Raw genomic sequence first — 27,928 nt, 5'->3', positions numbered from 1 at the left:
AGTCGCTGCACCTGTTTGACACTCTTGGTCTGGTGCCAAAACTCAATCTTTGTTTGCCGTAGTATGGTTAATCTTGGCATTTTCCTGAGTGCATTTGTTTTCCGCCACTGTCTCTGTTTGTGGGTATGACAAAAAACAGAAAGCTCTGCATGTGTGCTTTTAACTTTGATCACTGACAAACTGGGGAGAGCTGACATTTTGCCATTTGGTATGATTATGTATTTTGAGTCAAGGATGGACATAGCCAAAACAGAACATTGATAGGACTAATATTTTTGGAGAGACTACTGATATTGATAATTCCATTCTGGACTCACACGTCATTCCAGCAGTGGCCAGTAAATCATCTATATATCAAAGGTGTGTGTGTGTGTGATTTTTATTTAGTAACTTCAATGTAAGTACATAATATAATTATAAATATGTTAAAAATACATGGATGACACAAGAAAGTGAACACACTTATTTCCATTGTGGTCCATTTAAAAATCAAATAACAAAAGTAATACTGATAATAATAGTGTATATGATAAGAAAAACCTAAACAATTTATAAATACATTAAGACAGGAAATTAACATTTAATAATTACATAATTAACAGGGAATAAAAGGATTGAGTTTTTCTAAAAATTGTTGAGGTCTAAGGTTCTAAAACATTCTGTACTCACTATAGAAATTCCAACTCATTGTAGAAACTTTGCATAATTTATTACCATCCTTTAAAGATGTCAGCTAAGTATTTTATAAACACTACCCAATCTATATATATGTTGCTCACCTTCTGTTCTTCTCTACATCTGAATCTGTCTCCTTACATACTGCCGTGTGTCCTGTCAGACCAGGCGTGTTCCTCAGACAGATCAGGTGTGTTAATACACTGTCTGCCTCTAATTTAGTCGATGTACAGTATAGAGAGGAATGCACACACACATCGGTCGGTAAACAAAGGACACTTGTGGCAGCGGCACAACAGTCAGCACATTAAGCAGAATAAGAAGTCATTTTTCACATGTCATAAGGTGATTAGATTCTTTGCAATTTTGTGAAACTGTTAAAAGCTGCACTTCCATATTGGATAACTCGCATAATGTCTAACCAAACTGCTCTCTTCTTCTCTCTGTAGTGCTCAGCAAAGAACCTGAAGAACATTTCAGAACTCTTCTACTATGCTCAGAAGGCAGTTCTTCATCCCACGAGTCCCCTCTACTGTCCAGAGAAAAAAGATGTAAGAACATCAAAATATTTTTGAGAGTTCTTCACCATTGTATTGGTTGATGGAGCTGTTTTCAGCTCACCGTAGCACTGTGTACTGTACTGTACATAGTCTGTGTGTGGACACATTTTTGTGAACATGACAACTTTTTAACAATATACGAGGTCTGTCAATAAAGTAACAAACCTTTTTATTTTTTTTTAAACTATATGGATTTGATTCATATGTTTTTACGTCAGACAAGCTTGAACCCTCGTGCGCATGCGTGAGTTTTTCCACGCCTGTCGGTGATGTCATTCGCCTGTGAGCACGCCTTGTGGAAGGAGTGGTCCCGCCCCCGAGGAACACCTCCGTTTCGGCGTGTCAGAGGACAAGTTAGACAAGCCCAGCTCTCCACAATTTCTCTGATACTTACTGGACTGGTAAGCATTGAAAGCCGAGATAGGCATGTCCCAACTTGTCCCATGACACGCCGAAACGGAGGTGTTCTTTGTCTCGCTCAAACAGCGAATCGGTCGTTACGCACGAAGCCTCCGCGCGGCTTTCCATGACAAAATCTCTTGTTAAAAGTGAAATCTGCCGGAAAATGGCTGATGTCCAGCTCTTGTGATAACCAGAGAAAGTGCACACGACGGTCTCGTATCCACAGAGCCATCAGCTTAGAAATTATCTGGCGTTTTCTGCCTCGTCGTCGCAGCTCGGAGCGCAGCGCGCCGAGCGTCCTTAAAGCCGTCCTTAAAGCTGTCCTTAAAGCTGTAGTAACAGTCCTTATTCTCTGTGAAGCCCGTAAAATTTTCACCGAAAGCCAGATACATTTTTCAAATGGTTTCCAGGTGCCAGTCTCTAACAGCTTCTGAAAAAATTCTGATGGAAAAAAAGTCCAAATCATTCCGCCATTTCCAGACAATGAAAATCTGACGAGGGGGCGGGACCACTCCTTCCACAAGGCGTGCTCACAGGCGAATGACGTCACTGACAGGTGTGGAAAAACTCACGCATGCGCACGAGGGTTCAAGCTTGTCTGACGTAAAAACATATGAATGAAATCCATATAGTTTTGAAAAAAATAAAAAGGACCGTTACTTTATTGACAGACCTCGTATAGTTGAAATTTGATGCTTGAGCGGATTACATTTTAAAATTGTTAAATGCATATATTTGCATATCAATGAGAAGTGATTCTTTTGTAAAAGTGGTAATTCATCAACAATACAAGGCAGGCACTTGGTACTTATACTAAAGGTACTCCTTGGGGAGTAGATGAGCTGATCTGATTTTTAAAGGTATGTTTGGTAGATGTATTTGCACAGTAATGGTACTGGAACAATCCCCCACAACAGCTTTTACATGGTAACACTTTATGAATGAGATGTTATACTCATAATGTGTGTATATTATAATGACAGAAATATGATAAGTATGGATATGCTGTGCCAGTTTTTTTGTGGCACTTAAACAAAATTTGTACACTGAAAAATGTTTAGACTTTTCGATAAAATCCAATATGAAGGAAAATCTAGTGTGAAGGAAGTGACCACATTAAACTCTTTGTGATCCAAGGAATCTAAAAGTACCAGTCTTCTGAAAATCAGACATATGGTTCAAATGACGCATGCCTAGGTGCAAACATAAAGCGTAGTGAAAAAACATGCCATGAGTGTTTTCAGTAAGTGTACCAGATTTTATAACTTTTTACAGTTTTAGTCTTGAAATTGAAATGTGATGGATGGAGCACATTTCCATTTGGACTTTGTATTAAAGATGGTCCACACAGTGCCTGAAACCTGCTTCTGCACAAGCAGTACAGTGGTGTAAGTTGCACATCTGTTTGGTAATTTTGCTCCTTGAGCACGTGTGGTTAATAGAATCGCTGAAGCTCTTCGTTTGTAACCTTTGGTCATAAGGTCGTCCTGTTTAAATTTTTCACAAAATTAAAACTTTTTCTTTGATTCTTTGTTGTTCAGATGAAGCCACTTTGTATAAAAGCACTGACTCGAATCTTCAAAGTATCTGATCTGGACAATGATGGTATTCTCAGTGATAATGAGCTAAACTTCTTTCAGGTAGGTCAACGGAACATGATCAACAGTGGTATTAACAAAACGCTGCTTCTTCATAGTTGGGAATTCTTTGTCTGGTTGCTCATAGCGGACGTGCTTCAACAGTCCGCTGGAGCCTCCGGCGTTGGAGGATGTGAAAAATGTGGTGAGGAAAAATTTGATTGATGGCGTATGTGACAGCGGCCTCACTCTAAAAGGTAAGAGCAGAAGGACAGTTTTCCCTTTGTACCATAGTTCACAAAAACCATGCTAGAGGTTTTTTTTTTTTACCTGTAGCTTTCCTCAACAGGCTTCCTGTTCCTGCACACCCTGTTCATTCAGCGAGGTCGCCATGAAACCACCTGGACCGTGCTGAGAAGGTTTGGGTATGATGATGACCTGGAGCTCCACCAGGACTACCTATTCCCTCCGTGAGTCCCACAGATGGTTTTTCCCATGGCGCAGCCAGTGGGCTAGACGTCACTGTGTGGGGAGTTACTCAGTGAGTCATGTGTCATTTCACTTTAGAGCAAGATTACTTCAGTTGTACTCACCTGATTGTCTACAAAATTGGTTTGAATTATGGATTATGCATAATGACCACAAGAAGTCAATTGTCTTTGTGGTCCAAAGGCCAAGGTTAGTGTAGACTAAGCCCTTGTGTGTATGTGTGTTTATAAATTTGTTTTCCCACCCTCTTTTCAGTGTTTGAGTATATCACTTACAGTTAGATTCATTGAACGTGACATTGTCGTTACTGGTTGGATTTAAACAAATATGAAAGTGTGGCCATGTCAACCAGCGCAAACGAACCTGGATGACAGTCAAAATTCAGTTTGTCACCATCAGATCTTTCTTACATCATATAACATGAGCATGCTAAAGAGACTAATGCAAAGTTCTATCTTTGCAACTGCAAAAAGAGAGATGAAAGGAATTTGTTTTGTTTGTTCTGTGTTTTAAGCAAACTGAAGTCACCATCAAAATTTTATCAACTTTTAAGGTGTAGTCTCACTGTGATTCACTGAATAAACTGTTTTGTGACTGAAATAATTTGTCCAGTGGCAAAAATTGCTGAATCCGTCTGTTTGGGTCTCTGATGGAATGAGTGGACAATCACTGAATGCCGGTGTACAGCACTTCCATTTGCGAACAGAAGACATACACAAAATGCACGGATAAAACTGATATCTACTGAACTGCAGCCAGCAGGGAAGCTCTCTGTTTGGAAGTTTTGAGCATACACAAAACTTTCCAAAGGACTTGCCAAACATCAGCTGATAAGGAAACAATGCATTTAACGAATGAGAAATGTTTTGCACAGAACAAAAACAGACACAAACGGGTATGTAAATTTTGTTTCCGTTGCTCATACGTTTCTTCAGTCCATCACAGTGTGAGAGCTGCATTAACATTAATCATTTCCCCACAAAATTATGTTTAAAAAAAAAACGAAAAAAAAAACTAGCCATTTCCAATACTATCTGCAAGAACATAAGAATGTTAGGAATTACAATAATTAACCCATAGGCATCATTTTTAGAGTATGTATTTTAATTTGGAGCTCAGATGTATCATTTTTGTTGCCTTCTTCAACTCCACTTCAGAAAAATTCGGGGTGACATGGTAAATGCAAATTTTGTCCACAACGATATACTGATTCAGCTATTTTCAACCACTTAATCAGGTCCGGGTCGCGGGATCCTAAGGCGTTCCCAAGCCAGCTGGGAAATATAATTTCTCCAGCGTGTCCTAGGTCTTCCCCAGGGCCTCCTCGTTTGGACGTGCCTGGAAGACCTCCCTAGGAAGACAACCAAGGGACATCCTCATCAGATGCCCAAACCCCTTTAACTGGCTCCTTTCGATGCCAAGAAGTAACGGTTCTACTCCGAGTCCCTCCTGGATAGTCAAGCTTCTCACCCTGTCCAGGAGTGCAAGCACAGATACCCGACGGAGGGATATTATTTCTAATGGTCGTATCCGTGATCTTATTCTTTGTCATTACCCTGTAGGTGAGGATAGGAGTGTAAATTGACTGGTGAGTTGAGAGCCTAGGCTTCCGGCTCAGCTCCTTCTTTACCACGAGTGTCTGGTATAATGTCTGTAAAATTTTAGACACCGCCCCAATCCGTATGTCGATCTCCCACTCTAATGTACCCCCACTCATGAACAAGACCCTGAGATACTTAAACTCCTCCATTTGGGGCAGTGTCTCTCCCCTGACCCAAAGGGGGCAATCCACTGTTTTCTGACGGAGGACCATGGTCTAGGTCACTGTGGAGTCTTTTTTTTTCTCCTTCAATTTTTCCCTATTGTCCCAACTTTCTCTAATTCAGAGTTGTATAATATGTATTTATATATTTTAAGAATTAAGATAATTTTTCAAAACATTTCCTCACTTGTAAGCTGCTTTGGATAAATGTACCTACCAAATGCATAAATATAAAAGTAATGTTCATTGTGTTAGCTGCAAAAAAATACATGCAACAAGTTTACTTACTTATTTATTCCAAAAATTTGCTTTCTTCAGGTTAAAAGTTCCTCCAGATTGCACTACGGAGCTCACCCACAATGCCTACCTCTTCCTTCAGAGCATCTTTGACAAACATGACAAGGTGCAGTACCGCCAGCCTGCTTCTGTGTACTTTTTTTTTGGAGCAGCTTTTCCAGGAAGTCGCTGAGTATGCACCACACTGGCAAACAAAAATATTTTCCCACAGCCAGCACTGGCCACCCGCTGAGGTGTGGGTGTACTTGTCGCGGCTGAGCAGGGATTGGCAGGATAGAATTATCTGCAGGTTTAGAAGGACAATTAGAGTGAAAGTCACAGCTCGTGCCAAGCTCTCCTCTCTGTCATGATGATTAGTGTCTGTCTGTGATGGGTGTAATTCAAGTAATTTCGGTTTACATTGATGGGAATGACGGGCTGCAAACAGAGCACAACGGCAGTTGGTTGGGTTCACATCTGGGAAGTGATGGTCTAGTGGTTAAGTGTTGGGCTTCAGACCAGAGGATCCTCGGGTCAAATCCCAGCCTGACCGGAAAATGACTAAGGGCTCTTGGCAAGGTCCTTAATCCCCTAGTTGCTCCTGGTGTGTGGTGGGCGCCTTTCATCAGGGTGAATGTGAGGCATTTGATGTGTAAAGCACTTTGAGCGTCTTATGCAGATGGAAAAGCGCTATATAAATGCAGTCCATTTACATCTGCCCAATGGTTCCTGCCTTCAGTACCCTTTGTCATGTTTTGCTGCACTGACTAGCCTTTGTGTGTATCAGGACCGGGACTGTGCCTTGTCACCAGAGGAGCTGAAGGACCTGTTTGATGTTTTTCCCTACATGCCTTGGGGCCCAGATGTCAACAACACAGTGTGCACTAATGATGAAGGCTGGATCACCTATCAAGGCTATCTGTCACAATGGACGTAAGTGGGCTTTAATTAAATTAAGCTTATTAGTTTTTTAAGCTGTGTTGTTTTCAGGTAAACATGCAGGTTTAATGAATACTGAGCAAAAAGTCCAACACAACACAGTGAAGTGATTTATTTTTTTAATGGATTTGACATGCTTTTATATTTAGTATATATGTTTCATTTCATTGCTGAAAGAAACATCTGCTGCTTTAAAAAATGGCATTTAGCAGCTGATTTGGTAATTATGATGTCCTCTGGTTTGTGCAGCAATCGCAGTAGCAAGACAGAGTTGGTGTTGTTTGGCCTGGGGGTGGATATGGTGGTGGTGAGGGGAAGTTACCTGTGATGACAGTAACCAGATTTCTAGATGTGGAGCTTGGTGCTGTTTATTCCTGTGGACAGTGTTACATTAAAGATGTTGTCTTTTGTTGTCAACCATGGTTGCCATCATCCACAGTTAGCATGATAGCATGTTAATTAACTTACCATTTTCTTTACTGTAGCCAGTCACGAATCAAGCAGCATGTCAACTTGGGCTGCAACTAATGATTATTTCTAAGAATCAATTAATTGTTTTGGGCGGGTGGGGTGGGGGTGGGGGGGTAGTTGTTGTTTTCTGCTTGAGTAATTGATTATTACCTCCACCATCTCAGTTATGTTTTTGCCCTTTATTTGTCTTTTTGTGAACTGCTTATGAAATTTTTACTGAACATTCATATCCTGACATGGAAAAAGTGACTAAATTTTCAATGTCAAAGGTCAAAATCAGGAAAAATCTTGGAAAATTGGAAAAATCCCTATCTTTAACATTGAACGAATTTTCAAAAATTAATAACTGTCAACAAAGATTAAATTTCTTTCATATTTGACAGTTATTTATGATGTATCCTTTATCAGCTCATGAAAGTTTGATCCAGATCTCATCCAGATTACAGATTTTGTGGCAATTTAAATTGAAAACCCAATTTTATGTATATTTTACATTATATCTTAATCAAACATGCTCCCAGTCGCTCTCATATTTGAGTAAGTGAGGTGCAAACTGGTGCGCACTATCGCCTGACATAGTTTGATCCGGATTGTGAATTTTGTGGACATTTGAATTTAATATTGAACATTGTACTTTTTGCATTATATCTCAATCAAAAGTGCCTCAGTCACTTTTATTTGTGACAATGAGGTGCAAACTGGCACTCTCAGTGAATAGACTAAGTTCAATCTAAATCCAATCCGTATTGCGGATTTAGCAGATATTTGATATTAACATTGAAAAGCCCTTTGAACTATGTTTAAGATTACTATAACTATATATTACTATTGTATTATATTTTAGCTGTTAAAAATCCACTTCTGACAGGACTTTGACCTTGAAAATTTTTTCCAATCAAAAAATTTGTGGAATGGGAAGCTAGTGTTGGAGCAGGTTTGCGCTCTACGAGCATGGTGCTCTAGTTAGTTGTTGGGTTCATAAAATGTCAGAAAAAAGTAGAAAATGTCAAAATGTTTTCTGCATTCCAAGATGTTGCCTACAGATGTGTTGTTCTGTCCACAACCCTGATACATTCAGTTTAGTGCCAGGTAGGAGTAAAGAAACAAGTAAATGACATAAAAAAGTATTCACATTTAAAGAAACTGAAATCAGAGAATTTAGTTATTTAAAAAGAAGACTTATTCTATTATGAAAATACCGTGTTTTCCGGAGTATACGTTTCGCTGGAGTATATGTTGCACCTGTTTCAAAAAATTGCTTCTTAAAGAGGAAAAACTCTATAAGTCACACGTTTTTCTATATTATCAGCTTTTTAATTTGGGATTTTAGAATATTGTTGAAATGTACTTTTCATTATTGACATTTATTCTTTCATTATTATTTTTATTATTCATTATTTCATTTATTTTGTTTTGTGTTTTGATTCCTGGGAAAGTCTTATTTAAACAGTCATTATAGGTATTATTGTTAATGAGCCTGTGATTTTTCTGTTTATAAATCATACTGGAGTATAAGTCGCAGGGCCTCCCAAACTACTTCAAAAATGAAAAAATGATACTTCAGAAAATGTGGTAAATTAATCCATCCATCCATTTTCTTCCGCTTTATCCGGAGTTGGGTCGCGGGGGCAGCAGCTCAAGCAAAGCCGCTCAGACCTCCCGATCTACACACACCTCCCCCAGCTCCTCCGGGGGAACCCCAAAGCGTTCCAAAGCCAGCCGAGAGACGTAGTCCCTCCAGCGTGTCCTGGGTCTTCCCCGGGGCCTCCTCCCGATGGTAGATTAATAGTTGAGCAATAATTGATTAATTGTTGCAGCTCTAATGACAACATCACAGTATCCAGTATGAATAAAGCTATGCTCCACATTTGGAAATTTGGTAATTTCCCCCAAAAAACGTCAATTGCTGAGTTGTGCTTTGTCATTCATTCATGCTGCCTTTGCCGTAGTATTCACACCACAACCTCAGAATAAGGGACACGTTGACATAGAGTGCTCATGAAACCTGCTGCGTTGATGCTCCACCACTGATGATTGTATTTTCTTGCTCATCTGGAGGCTTCGACACCGTTGTTGGCATCACTTTGCATGAAGATGTTACAATCCAATAGTTAATGTTCACGCTACACTGAATATAATATATTCATCAAATGTCCAACAAATGGTACACAAAACGTGTATGACTAAATCAGCAAATTGTTTCTGTTGCAAAATCGACTGCAAGGACTGATGTCTGGGAACAAAAAGTCAAATTCAAGAAGAAAAGTTCTCTAAACATTTATGTAGAAGTAATCACTTTCTAAAATCAATATATCATATAGCTTACCCGAGATATGTTATATTTTTAATGTTGTGATCTGAGTTTTGCTAACTATATAAATACCTTGATTTCATAACAGTTTCCACATAGCTGTACATTTGTTTCACTTTCAACTTATTTGTTCAGGCTAACAACATATCTGGACGTTCAACGATGCCTGGAGTATTTGGGCTACCTTGGTTTTTCAATAATCTCTGAGCAGGAATCCCAAGCAGCAGGAGTTACAGGTGAGTTATATTTTTTGTAGTTGTATTTGGAGTCATGGTGAATTGCAGGTAAAATGTTGTTCATAGCATCATGATCATGGTTCTTATTGTCCTCCACCTCCATGAACATTTGCTGCTATAACTTAATAAATCATATTTTTTGGCTCATATAAAATATCTTCAGCTAGTCAAAAAATTTTAAACCAGTCTACAGGTTACTTCAAGGCACCCACAACGTACAAGCCAGACCTTGCCTTGTTTAGGTCTCAAGGTCATCCGGTGCATAATTTTATCCAGAGCTGGGTGAGAGGTTTGTTAATATGTGACTTAAATCCTATAGCATCATGTAGCTGCCTATTGACTTGTGATGCTTTATGCATTTATGTAATTTACTGGACAATAATCTCATCAGTTTCATCACCGGCGTTTCAGCATCAGCTTTTATCTACAGACAAGTGACACATTCAGTAAAGAAAACAAAATGCGTTGTCTTAATTGGGTATTTAGCCACATGCTCTTCCTCAGTGCACATCAGCATTGATTGTCCAAGTCTTCTGCAGGTATGGACCACCATTTTTCCAAAAGTTATCCCCTCATTTAGTGTTTCAATGGCGATGATGGTGGTGGAGATTACTGTTTAACACACCTGACCACAATCTTGTGTAGGTTTTTAGTTGCATTGATAATATGGGGTTGTGAAGACGACAACATATGACTCATATATTGTTCATGTTCATCAAACTGTTCAGTGAACCCTCGTATCTTACAGATGGATCATTCTTTGTTTGCCCACCCATTATTTGTCTTTTTCCTTTAATTTGTCACTCGCCTGCATAGGCTGTCACTGGCTGACAGCAGGATTGTGTTGTGTGCAGTCGTTGTCTGAAGTGATCCTCTGATATCCATGTATGTGGTTGGGCCCCCGCAGTAACCAGAGATAAGAAGATTGACTTGCAGAAGAAGCAGACCCAGCGTGGCGTCTTTCGCTGCAATGTGTTTGGAGACATCGGCAGTGGCAAGAGCGGCTTCCTCCAAGGCTTTCTGGGTAGAAATCTCATGGTAAAATGATAACACCAGTAATAAAAATTACAATTTTCAGCAAACTCTCAGAAACACAGAAGCATTTCATCATGTTTAAAATATAAATCAAACCTTAATGGTGTTAATGGTGCAGAATAAATAATACATTTGAGTAGTATTCTAGTTGATTGGAATTACTGATGGGTCAGGCAGAACTTGATTTCATGAGTTATTTTTCTTTTCGTGTTGATGCTTGAAATCATACATTTGATGTTCCTTTTCTCTTCATCACGCAGCGTCAAAAACTGATCAAAGAGGAGCACAGATCCTACTATGCCATCAGCACAACTTACGTTTACGGCCAAGAGAAATACCTTCTTGTAAGTATCATGATTATGCTTAATATTGTTTATCTGTACCCTCCTTCCCCAATTATACATGAACTGCTTGATAGCTGGTGCAAAATAAGTTTGTTTTTGCAGTATATGAGTAATGTTGTATTTTGTCAGTCATGAGTCTTCAGTGTCAGCCCAGCCTGAGGACGGCTCTGTTGACCTCGCTCCTTTCTGTAAGCTTCTTATGTTCACTTAATGCCTTTAAAAGTGTAAACACACTCAACTTGCATATACAGCAACAGGATTCATCTACTTGCATAAGTATTTAGATGCGTTTTATGCAGAAACACTGTGTCACTCTCTCTGTTGCAACCCACAGTGAAACAGTGCGTTAGTCCTTTTCCCTCACTCTTTAACGATAAAATTTCAAGCGATTTTTTTTTTCCTTCATTTTTTTGTTGCCTTTATCACTATTGTTTGTGTTGCTGCTGCCCAAGTATGGGTATCTCTTTGTTACACGTGCGCTCTGGTGCAAATAAATTCACTTTATCTCCAGAATTGTAGCAAAATTAGTTGCAAATGTGTATTTTGATCAGTGTGTATGTCACCACATCCACAAATGTGTAAAAAAAATCTGTGTGTATTTCAATTTGTGTGTGTAACCACATCCACAAATGTGTGTAAAAAAAACAAAAACAAAAAACAAAACAAACTGTGTGTGCAAAAGTAATTGCAAATGTGTATTTCAATCTGTTTATGTGTAATCAGATCCACAAATGTGTTAAAAAAAAAAATCGGTGTGTGTGTATTGGCTGTGTTCTTACACATGACTTTTGCTACACTCCTGCTGCGTTAGATCTGTAAATGCGCGCAGCAATTTGTGTGTGTGTGGAGACTTGTCTGTGCTGCTGTGGCTATTCAGCTTCACACTACCAGGGGGCGCAAATGCCAATGATATCGGTCACCCCTCCTGTTTTAAGCCTGGCCACCACTTCAAGTTGGATGCAAGTTGGATTGTTGCTGCAGCGTTGTCTCTTGAGGTACAGGCGAAGGATTACTTCTGCTGCAGCCATACTATCCAGTGAGGGTTAATACACTCAACAAAAATATAAACGCAACACTTTTGGTTTTGCTCCCATTTTGTATGAGATGAACTCAAAGATCTAAATCTTTTTCCACATACACAATATCACCATTTCTCTCAAATATTGTTCACAAACCAGTCTAAATCTGTGATAGTGAGCACTTCTCCTTTGCTGAGATAATCCATACGACCTCACAGGTGTGCCATACCAAGATGCTGATTAGACACCATGATTAGTGCACAGGTGTGCCTTAGACTGCCCACAATAAAAGGCCACTCTGAAAGGTGCAGTTTTAATCACACAGCACAATGCCACAGATGTCGCAAGATTTGAGGGAGCGTGCAGTTGGCATGCTGACAGCAGGAATGTCAACCAGAGCTGTTGCTCCTGTATTGAATGTTCATGTCTCTACCATAAGCCGTCTCCAAAGGCGTTTCAGAGGATTTGGCAGTACATCCAACCAGCCTCACAACCGCAGACCACGTGTAACCACACCAGCCCAGGACCTCCACATCCAGCATGTTCACCTCCAAGATCATCTGAGACCAGCCACTCGGACAGCTGCTGAAACAATCGGTTTGCATAACCAAAGAATTTCTGCACAAACTGTCAGAAACCGTCTCAGGGAAGCTCATCTGCATGCTCGTCGTCCTCATCGGGGTCTCGACCCGACTCCAGTTCGTCGTCGTAACCGACTTGAGTGGGCAAATGCTCACATTCGCTGGCGTTTGGCACGTTGGAGAGGTGTTCTCTTCACGGATGATGCGAAGGAGATGTGTTGCACTGCATGAGGCAAATGGTGGTCACACCAGATACTGACTGGTATCCCCCCCCAATAAAACAAAACTGCACCTTTCAGAGTGGCCTTTTATTGTGGACAGTCTAAGGCACACCTGTGCACTAATCATGGTGTCTAATCAGCATCTTGATATGGCACACCTGTGAGGTGGGATGGATTATCTCAGCAAAGGAGAAGTGCTCACTATCACAGATTTCGACTGTTTTGTGAACAATATTTGAGGGAAATGGTGATATTGTGTATGTGGAAAAAGTTTTAGATCTTTGAGTTAATCTCATACAAAATGGGAGCAAAACCAAAAGTGTTGCGTTTATATTTTTGTTGAGTATAAGTACTGCAAACAAAACTATGCCAAACATTTGACAAAAACATGATCGAGGCTGAAAGCCACCATGCTCAATTGACTTTGTGTGTGTTTAAATTGTATTGAACTTGTTTAATGAGTATTATGGTGTGTTGTTAAAATATCTCCTTAGCTCCATGAAGTGTTCCCTGATTTCGACTACCTGTCAGACGCTGATCTGGCCTGCGACATTGTTTGCCTGGTGTATGACATCAGCAACCCTCACTCCTTTGAGTACTGCGCCAAAGTCTTCAAGGTATATTTGTGTATGAACTGACCTCAGTTTAAAACTGAAAGCTGAATTAAAAATAAAGTGCTTTGTGTGACCGCCCTGTACTTTTACAGCAGCATCATTTAACACTTAAGTATTGTAGCATGCTTACAGTTTTATAAGGAAATCACATTGATCAGTTAATGGTTTTAAGACAGTCATCTTATTTTTCGGTTATCAGGGCTTCTTGTTTGAGGAGTATACAATGGACTTAATCTGGAAATGGGTTTGTTAGTTTAGCTAGTTTTGTTTGTTTTTTGAATGAATGTTTTATATTTTTGTCTTTTCCTGACAAATTTGTGAACATTTGGGCTGGTTTTATAGTCTCTATTCCCAGTATGTCAAACCATTTTCCTTCCATATTCCATCATCATATGTGTTGAATGAAAGATGTTCAGTTGTGATTCTCAAAGTTAAATTTGTACACATTTTAAAATAAATGTACTGAATTTCTGACCTTGGGCGTGTTTCAGAAAGCGGGCTGAGTGAAAACTCTTTGAGTGTGTTGAACCTCCTTTCTGGAAAATGCCTCTATTTCTCAAAAGAAAAAAATGCTTATTTTTAGCTCACCTGGACCGTGGGACGTCTGTCCGTCGGTGGCATCGTTCTCAGTGGCTGCGTGTGTAAACATCTCTGAAACTACTAGACCAATGAGCTGAACTTTGGAGTGAATGTTCCTACCCATAAGGACACCAAAGTTTGTTTTAGGCGTTCCAATCCAATTTCAAATATGGCAGCCATGGTGGCCATCTTGAAAATGTCATATATAACCATCAGCCATTTATGCAGGAATTGAACTGAAATTTGCTATATGGGTAGCTTTTCAATTTTGGCCTTGATATGATCCCTGGACTGTGACCACATCCACTTTTCCAGTTGTCACTTTAAAAATCTTCTCAGAAACCACTGAGCCAATGAAGCTGACACTTGGTGTTCATGTTCCTACCCATGAGGACACAAAACTTTGAAGTGTTACAATCCAATGTCAAATATGGCTGCCGTGGTGGCCATATTGTAAATATTGCCTAGAGGCACTGCTCAGCAAATTTTAAAGCTACTAAGCTGAAATTTGGTACAAGGTTAGCTAGTAAGTAGCTCCAAAATATATCTAACAGGTTTTTAAGATTGTTTTAAATTGCGACCCTGATACGACCTTTGGAGTTTGGCCGTGCCCATTTTTTTTTTAGCTGAAACTGCAATGTCTTGTATCATCCAGCTGAGCTACAGTGCCCACGGGACTATTTTTGTCATTTGCATTCAAAGGACAAAACTGGGGTTTCCAGTCATGTGGCTGCAAAATATTTAATTGGAGCAAATTAAATCTTGGCAGTGTTGGAGCTCTCAATGCCTCAGCCTCGCTTTGTAATGACTCAGTCTTGGCCTTGGCTTCGTCATTGTTCAGCATAGAAGTATAAGCTGAGGTCAAAAAGATAAACGAAAAGTACTTGTAGACATAGCATAGCATGTGTGCGTGCGCTCGCAGTGCTGTGGTGTGTTTTCATGACCCAGGCATTATTATATTACTTTTCCTGGGTAATGTATTAATGTCTATGATCCCAACACATTATGTCATGAAAGTACGCTAAAGATTATATAAGACTCACTTGGCTGTGGCTTGAAATTATGCACCAGTCTATGGGAACGGTCTGTGGCAACTACAGTTGATTTTGCATAGTCCTCAGCCTCGGATGCTGTGTCCTCCCGCCTCGGCTTCGAGTTGTTGTGTCTCGGCCTTGGCCTTGGTGCCCCCTGACTTGGACTCAGCTTTGGCCTCGAGGAGGTGAACTCAACTACAACACTGAAACTTGGGATAGCTAATTTATTATTATTTTTCCTCCAAAATTCTGCTTTCTTGCCTCAGTTCTTAATGAGATAAGAGAAGTGGGTGAGTGTTGTTTTTGGCCACTACCATGGAAACACTTCCTGTTTATGACAAAGTATTCCATTATTCCATAGACTCTTGCATCTTTCAAATAGTTGGACTCAAAAATTAAGACTAGTGGATCTTAGGTGGTATCATGATGTCCATGGAAGAGTGCAGTATGCTACACGGAATGCCATTTGTAGCTATGGTGCTTCTGAAAGTTTGTAATCAGGAAAACATCTTGATTATTATTTATCAACCACATTTTCCTCCATCAGCAATACTTCATGGACAGCAAGATTCCTTGTATGATGTTAGCAGCGAAGGCGGACCTGCCGGAGGTGAAACAGCTGTACGGCTGCAGTCCGCTGGAGTTCTGCAGGAGACACAAGATGCCGCCTCCTCAGTCCTTCACCTGTAATGTGGCAGCAGCACCCAGCAGGGACATCTACACCAAACTCACCACTATGGCCATGTACCCGTGCGTATAGACAGACACTCAACTAACCACCTCCATCTGAAAATGTTAAACTCATACTGGGCAGAACTTCAGAGGTGAATGGAATTATTGTAGGAGGCTGAAATTGCACGTGTAACAACACATATCTCTATAGGTCATGAGGTAAGTTGCAGCCCTGAACTCCAAACAGTTTTTCTTTTACACCTGTGCTAAGGTGGAGTAAGGTGCAAAAATGGAGCCAGTTGAATGCAGAGCAGTAATCAGGTTCCTGTACCTGAGAAGGCCGCACACCGCAGGAAACATTCAATGGGCAGGATGCGCCAGCATATGAAGTAGTCAAGTACTGGCATCATCAGTTCAAGTGTGGTTGGACATCAGTGGAAAAGGCTCCCATTCCTGGCCAACCCCAGTCCGCCACTGATAACGACACCATCTGGCAAGCAGAAGCCACCATTTGGTAGGATCGCCACATAACCATTTGCTGTCTAGCCTAAGATGTCATTTTTTGGTCTGTGGAAAAAATTATCCATCACTATTTGCACATGCGGAAGTTGGCTGCACGATGGATTCCCCGGTTGCTCACACCTTTCCAGAAGCAGGAATGAATCACATGCTCCCAGGCTCTTTTGGCCATGTGCCAAGAAAACGAGGATGACTTCTTCCACAGACTAATCACGCAAGATGAAAGGTGGGCCCATCTCTATGATCATCTCTATGATATGAGATTAGAGCCCAGTCGACGCAATGGAAGTATTATCACTCACCATCTCCGAGGCATTGGGCGAGGTCATTCTCGTGGCCTTTTGGGACCAGCATAGAGTAATGATGATGGATTTCCTGGCAAACTGAGAGGTCTGGCACACCTCTACTTGCTGGATGGCATCTTCATCCATGGGGAACTGTGTTTGCCTGGGAATGGGAGCCGTTTCCACCGATGTCCGACTACACTTGACCTAATGATGCCAGTGTTTGACTATGTCATACAATGGGGCATACTCCATAAGTCTCTTTCATCTCACTGAATGTCTCCCGTGGTGTGCGGCCTCTCAAGTACAGGAACCTGATACTGCTCTGCATGTAACTGGCTCCATTATTGCACCTCACCCTACCTTAGCACTTGTAAAAGAGAAACTGTTAGGAGCTCAGGGCTGCAAATTACCATGTGACGTATAGTAGAGAAGGTTGAATCTTCGACTGGACTGGGTTGCTTGACGCAAGGACGTTTCGCTTCTATTCGCAGAAGCTTCCTCAGCTATATTTCTTGCTCTGGTAGTCTGACCTCTGTCTTGACTCTTGTAGAGAAGAACAAACAGAAGCTAGCAAAGGCTGGAGTTTTAAACCTAACAAGACCCCTCCTACTGAGAGGCAAAATGCTATTGGCAGTGACTTACAATTGCTCTAATTAGCACCTATTGTACTCTAGTTAGCATCCTCCTAATGACAGGGCAACTGTCCCTCCTAATGACGGGAATGACACCTTTCCTGACAACTCTCCTGACGACGTGAATGACTCATTATCATGAAAAAAGAGTGAAACTGCTTTGACCTGAGTACCCCATTGTAAACAGGGGACAAAGTGTGTCTCAGACCCCCTCCCCGGTTAAGGCTGGGTTTCAGCTGTTTCACATACAAAGCTTCCTTCACTCCTCTCTCAAACCATTTCTTTTCTCTGGCTAAGATTTTAACTTCCTTGTCCTCAAATGTGTGGTTAGTGTCTTTAAGGTGGAGATGAACTGCAGACTGAGGTCCGCCGGTGCCCTCTCTGCGGTGCTGGTATAGCCTTTTGTGCAATGGCTGCTTAGTCTTACCTATGTAGTGTTCGTTACAGTTTTCCTGACATCTGATAGAATACACTACATTGCTCTGTTTGTAACTAGGGATCCGGTCCTTAGGGTGAACTAATTTCTGTCTCAAGGTGTTGACAGGTTTAAAGTAAAGTGGGATTTTGTGTTTGAAGATCCTCTGTAGTTTGTCCCCTACTCCTGCTAAATAAGGGAGAGACGCTCTGTCTCCTGTCTGTCTGGTCTCTTTGTTCTTTGGGACTTCTGCACTTTATCCAGGGACCATCGTGGGTAGGGATGGGTATCGAGAACTGGTTCCTTTCGGGTATCGTTAAGAAATTATTCGATCCACCGACATCAATAAGCTTTGTGCTTAATGATTCTGTTATCGATCCTTCAGAGTGGCTGTTGTTTTGGGGGGTGTTTGTCAGGAAAATGATCATTTCTCTACATTGATTATGGACCCTGCAGCGGGTCCGTAATCAACGTTTCTGCAGCGCGGCTTTGCTTTGAACCTTGAACCAATTGAAGCAGTGGTTCGCAGATTGAAGCAGTGCTTCGATCTATTGCTTCGTTTATTCTTTCTTTCTTTCGCTTAATTTTCCCCCGCTAAAACCCTAAAGAGCATACATCTGTGAGTATTATTTACCTTTTCTATGTTAAATCGACCTGTTATGGTCTTCTGAAACAGTTGATAGATGTATTTCATAACTTAAAAACGGGAGCGATGCTAACGCGTTAGCATGTCTATGGCATTTTCAATGTTAAAAGTTAGCATTAAGCAGTTGCAGCTGTCATCATGTTCGGGTGCATTTGTTTTCAAATTATAATATTTCTTAAATTTATTTTTGTTTATATATTAATAATGTAATGATTATTATATACAATTTTAGAGAAAGAGACAAAAAGAACCTGAATAGAAACACAAAATATAAAAGCAACAATGAACATACATAAATAAATAAATACAGAAATAAATAAGTGTTTCCTGTGAACACCTAGTGACTTTTACACCTCCATTTCATCCCTATCTTATTTAAGTTTAATGACAGTTTGTTTCGGTCAAACCATATTTTCAGTTTGTTAATTTCTTCAGTGATTTCCTCCAGAACTATCTGCCAAGCTAGAAAACTGCTGCATCCTAGTAAGAGCAGAATACTACTGGAATGAATTTGAATAAGGAAAGTTGTTTTTTTTTTTTTTTTTTTTTCCCCTCACCTAAATGGATGCTGCACTCACTCCAGTTTATCGTCTGGAATAGCCTCAGATTGCATTTCAGAGGTTCTAGAATTGAAACATTTTCGTGCGGGTGGTGTTGGGGGGTAATTTTGGGTTTCAGCTTTTTTTGTTTTTCACCACTTTCATCCCTGAATATGTCAATCGTGAGTCACTTTTGTGCAGATTAAAGTTACTAACTGGGCCTCCTGTCTTGTTGCAAGAAAGAAATGAGAATCGTCCTCCGTTCTGTTCGCACAGCTCCAAACGTTGCATGGCTCTCTGACGAGTCAAGTTAGAATGATAGAATCCAGTCTGAATTAATAACTTCAAAGCGAAACACCATTTTGTTTATTTTTATTTATGTGCAGAGATCAGGGATACAGTGACCAATTTCATGTTTATTTACTTTAAGAGTCAATGAAATACATAAAAAACCTGATTGGCCACAATGGGGGATACCGGAGACCCCATCGCACAACCATAGCTCTGCCTGTAGTAATTCCCCCTAAACTGGAAATACGTGGTGGGACCACATGGTTCTGGTGTAAGTTTGGTCCTTTCAAGTAGAGACGCATCCTCCAGCAGCCTCTGCCTCACAGCTGTGACGGCCTCAGCAGTGGGGATGCAGGTGAACAAAGATGTCACATTGAATGACACCATAGTTTCATCTGCCTCCAGCTGAAGGTCCTTGATCTTGTTCACGAAATCTTGTGTGTTCTCCACATGGTGGTCTGAGTTACCCACTAGAGGAGCCAAAATCCACGTGAGGTGCTTGGCCAATTTGTAAGTGATGGAGTCTCTGTGCTACATACATACATAATAGGCCTGAGTGGCACGTCCTGTTTGTGGATTTTGGGCAGCCCATAGATGCATGGAGTGGATATGATTTCTCGCGTTTTCACGTCTTCATTCCAAACATCTGTGACTGAAAAATATAAAATAAAATCACAACTTGCTGAAGCTAGAACAGTAACGATCCAATGCAAATATGTGGTTTTGTGAAATAATTATTATTTGTATTCTAATCCATATGACAGACTATGTGACAGACAGATCATCTCGCCAATATGGGAAAATGTGCTTTTTATGACTTAAACGATCAAGAAAATGGGACTGAGATACAGTTGTATGTAAACGTTTGGGGACCCCTGATAATTTTTATGATTTTCCTTTATAAATCATTGGTTGTCTGGATCAGAAATTTCAGTTAAATATATCATATAGCAGACAAACACACTGATATTTCAGAAGTGAATTGAAGTTTCTAGTATTTACAGAAAGTGTGCAATAATTATTTAAACAAAATTAGGCAGGTGCATAAATTGCATAAAATCATTTTATTGATTTGAATACATTTAGCACTAATTATTGGAACACAAAATTGGTTTGGTAAGCTCCTTGACCTCCTTACACAGGTGAATCCAATCATGAGAAAGGGTATTTAAGGTGGCCATTTGCAAATGTTTCCCCTCTTTGAATCTCTTCTAATGAGTGGCAACATGAGAGCCTCTAAACAACTCTTAAATGACAATGACCTGAAAACAAAGATTGTTCAACAAAGGATACAAAAGGCTATCTCAGAGATTTCAGCTGTCAGTTTCCACTGTGAGGAACATAGTGAGGAAATGGAAGACCACAGGCACAGTACTAGTTAAGGCCCAAAGAGGCAGGCCAAGAAATATCTCAGATACGCTGAAATGGAGGATGATAACAGTCGTAGTCATCCCACAAACCTGCTCCAAAGAGCTACAACATGATCTTGCTGCAGATATTGTCTCTGTGGATCGTTCAACTTTACAGTACACTTTGCACAAAGAGATGCTGTATGATGCTGAATGCAGAAGAAGCCCTTTCTGCATACACACCACAAACAGAGTCGCTTGAGGTATGCTAAAGCACATTTGGACAAGCCAGCTTCATTTTGGAATAAGGTGCTGTGGACTGATGAAACTAAAATTGAGTTATTTGGACATAACAAGGGGGGCGATATGCATGACAGAAAAAGAACACAGCATTCCAAGAAAAACACTTGCTACCTACAGTAAAATTTGGAGGTGGTTCCATCGTGCTGTGTGGCCAGTGCAGGTACTGTGAATCTTGTTAAAGTTGAGGGTCAATGGATTCCAGTTAATATCAGCAGATTCTTGAGAACAATGTTCATGAATCAGTGACAAGGTTGAAGTTGCGCCAGGGCTGGATCTTTCAACAAGACAGTGACCCTAAACACTGCTCAAACTCTACTAAGGCATTTATGCAGAGGAACAAGTACAACATTCTGGAATGGCCATCTCAGTCCCCAGACCTGAATATTATTGAAAATCTGTGGTGTGATTTTAAGTGGGCTGTCCGTGCTCGGAACCAACAAACCTGAGGTGTTTTGTAAAGAATGTTCCAAAATACCTTCAACCAGAATCCAGACTCATTGGAAGCTATAGGAAGTGTTTAGAGACTGTTATTTCTGCAAAAGGAGTATCTACTAAATATTGATGTATTTTTTCTGTTGGGGTGCCCAAATTAATGCACCTGCCTAATTGTGTTTAAACAATTATTGCACACTTTCTATAAATCCTATAAACTTCATTTCACTTCTCAAATGTTAGTGTTTGTCTGCTATATCAGGGGTGCTCAAGTTCAGTCCTTGAGAGCTACCTTCCTGATACTCTTAGTTGTCTCCCTGCTCCAACACACCAGAATCCAATGAAAGACTTGTTAGCAGGCTTTTAATGAGCCTTTCATTGGATTCAGGTGTGTTGGAGCAGGGAGACAACTAAGAGTATCAGGAAGGTAGCTCTCGAGGACTGAACTTGAGCACCCCTGTGCTATATGATATATTTAATTGAAATTGCTGATCCAAACAACCAGTGATTTATAAAATAAAATCATGGAAATCATCCGGGATGCCCAAACCTTTACATACCACTGTACATGTCTTATTTAGCTTATGAATTACACCAAACTGCATATAACTATAACTACTACTAATATTTAAAATTTTCTGGATGAGGCTTCTCAGCCCCCCTTTCTTTTTTTATTTTTTATTTTTCCCAAGGGCCACTCACATCACTTTTTACAACCCAACTCTTATCAAAACAAACATTGATTGTATGGAGCAGACATCACAAGAATAACAAAAGAGACTGTGATATCTAGATTGTCATGGCTGCAATTTTAATTATCCTCTAATTAATGCTGTTAATATTTGAGCAAACAGTAAGAGATGAATGCTGTGTTTGAAAACTTCATGCTCAGCCAAACATCTCACATCTCCCAGTGTGACTGTTGTCATCACATTAAAAAGAAAGGACGTGGTGGGGGGTGTTGGTTGACCAGATTTGGAACATGAGATGTTTTACAGAAGTGTTGATTCAGTCAAGGGCTAACGGACACACGAATGAGCCAAATCAGCCTTTGGCAAAGCAGGGAAAGATGAAAAAATGTGCAGGATAGAGGTCCCAGAGGACCACAGTACACTGCATTACTTTACAGTATACCACAGTACACTGCAGTACAATACATCAGGTTTTTGACACATCTCTTGTTATATACTATTCTGTACAATTCTCTAAACCAAAGATGGACTCGTGGGTTAAAACAGACTGTAATATATACGATCTGATTCCCTGCTTCAGGATAAGTGTGCCCCTTGTGGCGATGTTTCTACTGTCATGTTTCAGAATCAGACATCATGTACGACAGTCTGGCTTAATGCACTTTGCTGCCTTTTGGAGCTGCTGGGTTTAGTTTGCTGTCACACTGTGTGTAAGTGTTGATTCCCTCTGGAGGATGACTCCTGCTGCAGCTCGCTGTCTGGGCACAGCGCCCTCGTGTCATCATCACTTACATAATTACTGTGCCAACACACCAGCTTGCTCAACTATACACTGACACTCACAAATGCACACACTGGGATTACTGTGTGTGCGCGTGTGTGTGTGTGTGTCTTCTAAGAGCTTTTACTCAACAAGGCTTTATGATAATTTATTGACATATAAAAATAGAGCAATTAGGGTGTGAATTTACATAAATGATTTAAATGGAACTCATAATTTGTTGATGAGTGACTTCATATTCAGAATGTTGTGTTGACACTGATATGATAACATGGATCTGCTAGTTACAATTTATTTTTCTTCTTTTTTTTATCCAATTTCTACAATACCTGAAACTTGATGGGACGCGAGTCAAATAAAGTGCATCTTTCAGTAGGATGAGTATTTCTTCCATAAAGATAAAAATGAATTAAGCTTTGTTCCCTTTCAGATTCCTATCCTGTTTAGGCTTTAGGTAATTCTCCAGATGTGTTTTTCTCCTCATCTTCTTTCACGGGTTCCAGCTCTTGATTGGTTTCTTGTGACACTGTTTTATCTTTTTTAAACTTATGTGTTCCTTTATTCCTCCTCAGCCACGCGCGGCTGCGCTGCATGTGCACCTGTAACCGGTGCACCTTCTGCTTGTGTCAGAATCTCCTCAACGCTGAGCTGCTGCAGACGGTCAGGGCCAAACTCTATGCCGTCATGCTCAGAAGGTTCTCTTTAAATGTCTTCTTTTCACCACCGTTCATTTATCTGTCGGATTAATTTCTCCTCTTTTTTCCCTTCTCCCATTTCTTTGCAAACATGTTTTATTTTGTGACATTAAGGTATCATTTTTTCCCTTCTTTCTGTGCTGCCTAAATACATGTGTGTCATGTAATGTGTCATATGAAAGTCAGACCACTGTAACTTTGACCTTTGACCCTGTGATACACACTTAAAAGGATATTTCCTATTCTGGATGTTTGCGAGTAAGTCTGAATCCTTTAACGTTAGTTGACAACAGGATGGCTGCAAATAATGAGCATTTTCATTTATTAATCTGTTGTCTAATTCTGACTGTTCTGCAGAACACCTCATGGTGAATTATTTCCTTCTTTCTTTTCCAACCTGGAATGTCGTTATTTCTCTGTCGCTGCTCACCATTGTGCAGTGGTGGAACATGTATTGTCCTGCTCTCTCCTTGTTTCATATTATTTTTGTTTTTCAACAGCCTGCTGTGCTATCTTTTCTTCTTTTGACATAATTTCTGTACCAATGGTTGGTTTTAATTTTATTTGGACATTCCTGTTTTGAATGCCATTTTGCATGCTGTCATCTTTGCACATGTGCTTGTTCTTCAGATGTCTCATAAGCGCTCATCTGAGGTCCTGTGCATCCTTCATCTGTTTGGCTGATGTGTTTTGTTTTGTTTTTTCCCAAACTGTGACATTGCCTCTGCTTTCTCATCACTTTATCTTTATTTTCGTATTTGTGTCGTTTCTTTTGTCATCCTATTTTGCTTCAACTGAGATTAACAATGAGATTTATTGTGAATTTGTGAGAGGCTATTTTAGGAGAAACTATCTTTAATTTTGTTAGAGGTGATTTTTTTTATGGTTTGGTTGCATTACAGTATGACTGTGTATGTGTAATAGAATATTTTTTTCCAACCATTTTCATTTTCTTTTGTTGTCACCTCTGCGGTGTTCCACAGACACGTGATCCAAGCTGACCTGAAGAGTTCCAACTTCTGGCTGAGAGCGAGCATCGGGGCCACAGTTTTTGCAGTGTTGGGGTTTGCTATGTACAGAGTCCTACTCAAAGCACGGTGATCCTGGGGCACCGTTACCCATGGTGCATTTAGAGCAGCAGTAGACTTTCCAACATGCTTAGAGAGAGACAGAAAAAGGAAGGTTACCCATTCTTCTTTTCTTTAAGATGTATTTTTTTGATTTTCAGATGGAGGAAATAATGCACATGCTGGTACTTTTCACCCCCTGTCCAAGTTACATTACAATGTAATGTTTTTCTTCTTAAGGTCAAAAGTGAAAGATATTTAATTTTGTACAAAGATTCCTAACTTGGTTACTCTGTGCGAGTATTTGCAAAGTAAGTATATTTATATTGAACTTGCTGAAGCCATGAATTGTATTTATATAAAGTTCTGTGCAAAGGTTTTAAGCACAATAGAGTTTTTTTTTTTTCTTGTCCATGTTGTCCTCTTCCAGCAAAAATGCAATTTTTAATTTCCACCAAATTTTTTTCACAACATAATCTTTTTTCCATATCAAAAACATTGGCATCATGTATTGTGCATTGCTTAGAAAAGTTTTTGCTTTTAAAATTTAATTAGAACCTATTAAATTGTCCAGCTGCAGTCCTGGTAAAAAAAAAAAAAGAAAAAAAAGTAAAGTCTTTTCTAAATGCTACCCAGTTATGTTGCATATAGAAATTATGTAGTTTTCACCTAAATAAAATAATATATTTTTAAAGCTGAAAAGTTATCACTATTTAACACATGTATAATATTTATAAATATTTGATATTTAGTAGGGTTTCACTTTCCAAAAGTTTTTAGTGTGATAAATGTGCCTAAAACATTTGCACAGTACTCTGTAGTATAAAACTGTTTGCTTAAACATTGAAATGAATGAACTCGCGGTCAGTCATATGTACGGTGATGTGTTCAGTAACATTTATGTTTTTATGTCACATATGTTAAAGGAGGCCACTTGACCGAGCCACACCTGCTCCTAATTTCCAGCATGCATGTGATAATGTGATAAAAAGCCCAGATGTTGAGCATGTGGAAAAGAGATTTGAATTTTTTAATTTATTTATTTATTTTTTTTTTAAAAAAAGCAAAATATTTGCATTTAGGATTGAGCTGGTGTTTCAAACTTATCCACATTATATCCTAATTACCCCTTATCATATGCACTTTTAATTTGGTGCGTTACAAGATGATGTTTTGTTTTTGAGTCGTATTAACCTGGAGGGAACAGACCTGTTTACCTCCTCGTTCATTCATTCATTGCGTTTAATCGGGCACATGCCTAGGATAATGTCTGATTGACATGTGAGGGGTTGATGGTTTTACGGTCAGGTCATGAACAAATTTAAAATTTGGACCTAGCTTTGATTACTATAAATGCTTGAACTTTGATTTTCTTTTTTTGGCAAGCTGCTTGGGCATGGGCTTTAAAAAAACAAATTGTTTGTCTGTGCAGGTCAGTGTGTGCTCGTGGATGTGAATGCATGGAAGGGTCTTTGTGTACTTGTGACTTTACCTTTCAGCTAACAGGAGTTTGAATGCTGCACTGTGGTGCAGTGGTTTGCAACATACAGATGTTTTCACCACATTCTAATGTTTTAAAAATTGTTTTAAAAATGTGCATCCCAACGTCTTAGTATTTCTTAATGCAGGCATGTTGTGTGTCGGGTCGTCGACGTGAGGTCATGTGACCCTCGTGTTGGCACTTGAGCAGCTCTCCTGTTCACGCAGAATGTGATAACATGACCCCAGATGCTAATTTTCTTACTTTTAACACCACCTGCAACAACAATCCATTTAATGTGTTTACTCAGCTCTGCCCTGATCAGTTTACAATAAACAAAGGCATCTGTTACATCCACTGTGATGTATTAATTATTTCAGTCTATGCGGCCTGCAGCCGATAATTATGTGCCAGTTGCAGAATAAATAAATAAATAAATGTGGGTGAAGGCATTCATACTCATTCATATCAAACATGAACCTTGTATGGAAGATGGACAACAAAGCTTCCAGGGAACTTCAACCAGGAATTTTAAGGTGCAGGATCCCTAAAGAATGCACTGCGTTAAAAAATAAATAAATAAACAAGAATACTGTTCCTGTTCGTGGTTATTTTGCAGTTGGTTACACACTATATGCTCATTTTTGTGGTATTTGTGTTGATGCAGTTTGTAAAAGGAAGCTGTTATAACCACATGTTATTTTCCAGTAAATTGTCATTTAAGTAGTGACTGCGTATGATCATTTTGCAATACGTGTCTTGAACACAAGAGGGCAGCAATTCTCAAAAAACTAATTGCATGTTATTCATGAGATGATAAAAATTTAGTTAATATCAAAAAAATCTTCATGTGTTTACAGGGAGTGTGACGTTTAGATTGAACAAGGAGCTCGTCTTAGAGGGGAAACTAAAGAGATCGGTGCGTGTCTAAAAGGATTTAATCTGGAATCATTTTGAGAAATGTTGCAGAGGTGACTTGTGTGACAGTGTTTGAATAACTTCTGCAGCTGTGAGGACATTTGGCAGGGCCGTGCTCAAGTGGTCGCGGGGCCCGGGCTTCACTTGTCTGTACCCCAAAACAACAAATATTGTAAATGGCACTTCAATCAATCAACTTTTTTCTTATATAGCGCCAAATCACAACAAACAGTTGCCCCAAGGCGCTCCATATTGTAAGGCAAGGCCATAGAATAATTATGAAAAACCCCAACGGTCAAAACGACCCCCTATGAGCAAGCACTTGGCCACAGTGGGAAGGAAAAACTCCCTTTTAACAGGAAGAAACCTCCAGCAGAACCAGGCTCAGGGAGGGGCAGTCTTCTGCTGAGACTGGTTGGGGCTGAGGGAAAGAACCAGGAAAAAGACATGCTGAGAAGGGGGGCAGAGATCGATCACTAATGATTAAATGCAGAGTGATGCATACGGAGCAAAAAGAGAAAGAAACAGTGCATCATGGGAACCCCCCCACAGTCTACGTCTAAAGCAACATAACCAAGGGATGGTCCAGGGTCACCCGATCCAGCCCTAACTATAAGCCTTAGCGAAAAGGAAAGTTTTAAGCCTAATCTTAAAAGTAGAGAGGGTATCTGTCTCCCTGATCTGAATTGGGAGCTGGTTCCACAGGAGAGGAGCCTGAAAGCTGAAGGCTCTGCCTCCCATTCTACTCTTACAAACCTTAGGAACTACAAGTAAGCCGGCAGTCTGAGAGCGAAGCGCTCTAATGGGGTAATATGGTACTACGAGGTCCCTAAGATAAGATGGGACCTGATTATTCAAAACCTTATAAGTAAGAAGAAGAATTTTAAATTCTATTCTAGAATTAACAGGAAGCCAATGAAGAGAGGCCAACACGGGTGAGATATGCTCTCTCCTGCTAGTCCCCGTCAGTACTCTAGCTGCAGCATTCTGAACCAACTGAAGGGTTTTTAGTGAACTTCTAGGACAACCTGATAATAATGAATTACAATAGTCCAGCCTAGAGGAAATAAATGCATGAATTAGTT

General features: G+C 40.0%; 1 protein-coding gene across 2 annotated transcripts in view; it reads left to right on the top strand.

The window, feature by feature from the left end:
• The window catches only part of rhot1b (ras homolog family member T1), a 36,793-nt gene extending 10,284 nt beyond the window's left edge, over positions 1-26,509 (top strand). Inside the window, exons 8-20 of one of the 2 annotated variants that reach the window (XM_034187851.1) lie at positions 1,125-1,226; positions 3,179-3,277; positions 3,363-3,471; positions 3,564-3,684; positions 5,784-5,868; positions 6,529-6,674; positions 9,598-9,698; positions 10,606-10,736; positions 10,994-11,077; positions 13,393-13,515; positions 15,673-15,875; positions 23,256-23,378; positions 24,362-26,509. In XM_034187851.1, the coding sequence (XP_034043742.1) occupies positions 1,125-1,226; positions 3,179-3,277; positions 3,363-3,471; positions 3,564-3,684; positions 5,784-5,868; positions 6,529-6,674; positions 9,598-9,698; positions 10,606-10,736; positions 10,994-11,077; positions 13,393-13,515; positions 15,673-15,875; positions 23,256-23,378; positions 24,362-24,479 (1,545 nt within the window). In that variant the 3' untranslated portion in view covers positions 24,480-26,509. The remainder of the gene's footprint in view (positions 1-1,124; positions 1,227-3,178; positions 3,278-3,362; positions 3,472-3,563; positions 3,685-5,783; positions 5,869-6,528; positions 6,675-9,597; positions 9,699-10,605; positions 10,737-10,993; positions 11,078-13,392; positions 13,516-15,672; positions 15,876-23,255; positions 23,379-24,361) is intronic. The other variant, XM_034187852.1, reaches the window with a different exon arrangement.
• Positions 26,510-27,928: the final 1,419 nt, after the last annotated feature.

This window comes from Thalassophryne amazonica, chromosome 15, assembly GCF_902500255.1.
Source record: "Thalassophryne amazonica chromosome 15, fThaAma1.1, whole genome shotgun sequence".
NCBI classification, from domain to species: domain Eukaryota; kingdom Metazoa; phylum Chordata; class Actinopteri; order Batrachoidiformes; family Batrachoididae; genus Thalassophryne; species Thalassophryne amazonica.
The sequence above is the reverse complement of the archived record's forward strand: the minus strand, read 5'-3'. Positions and strand labels throughout refer to the sequence as shown.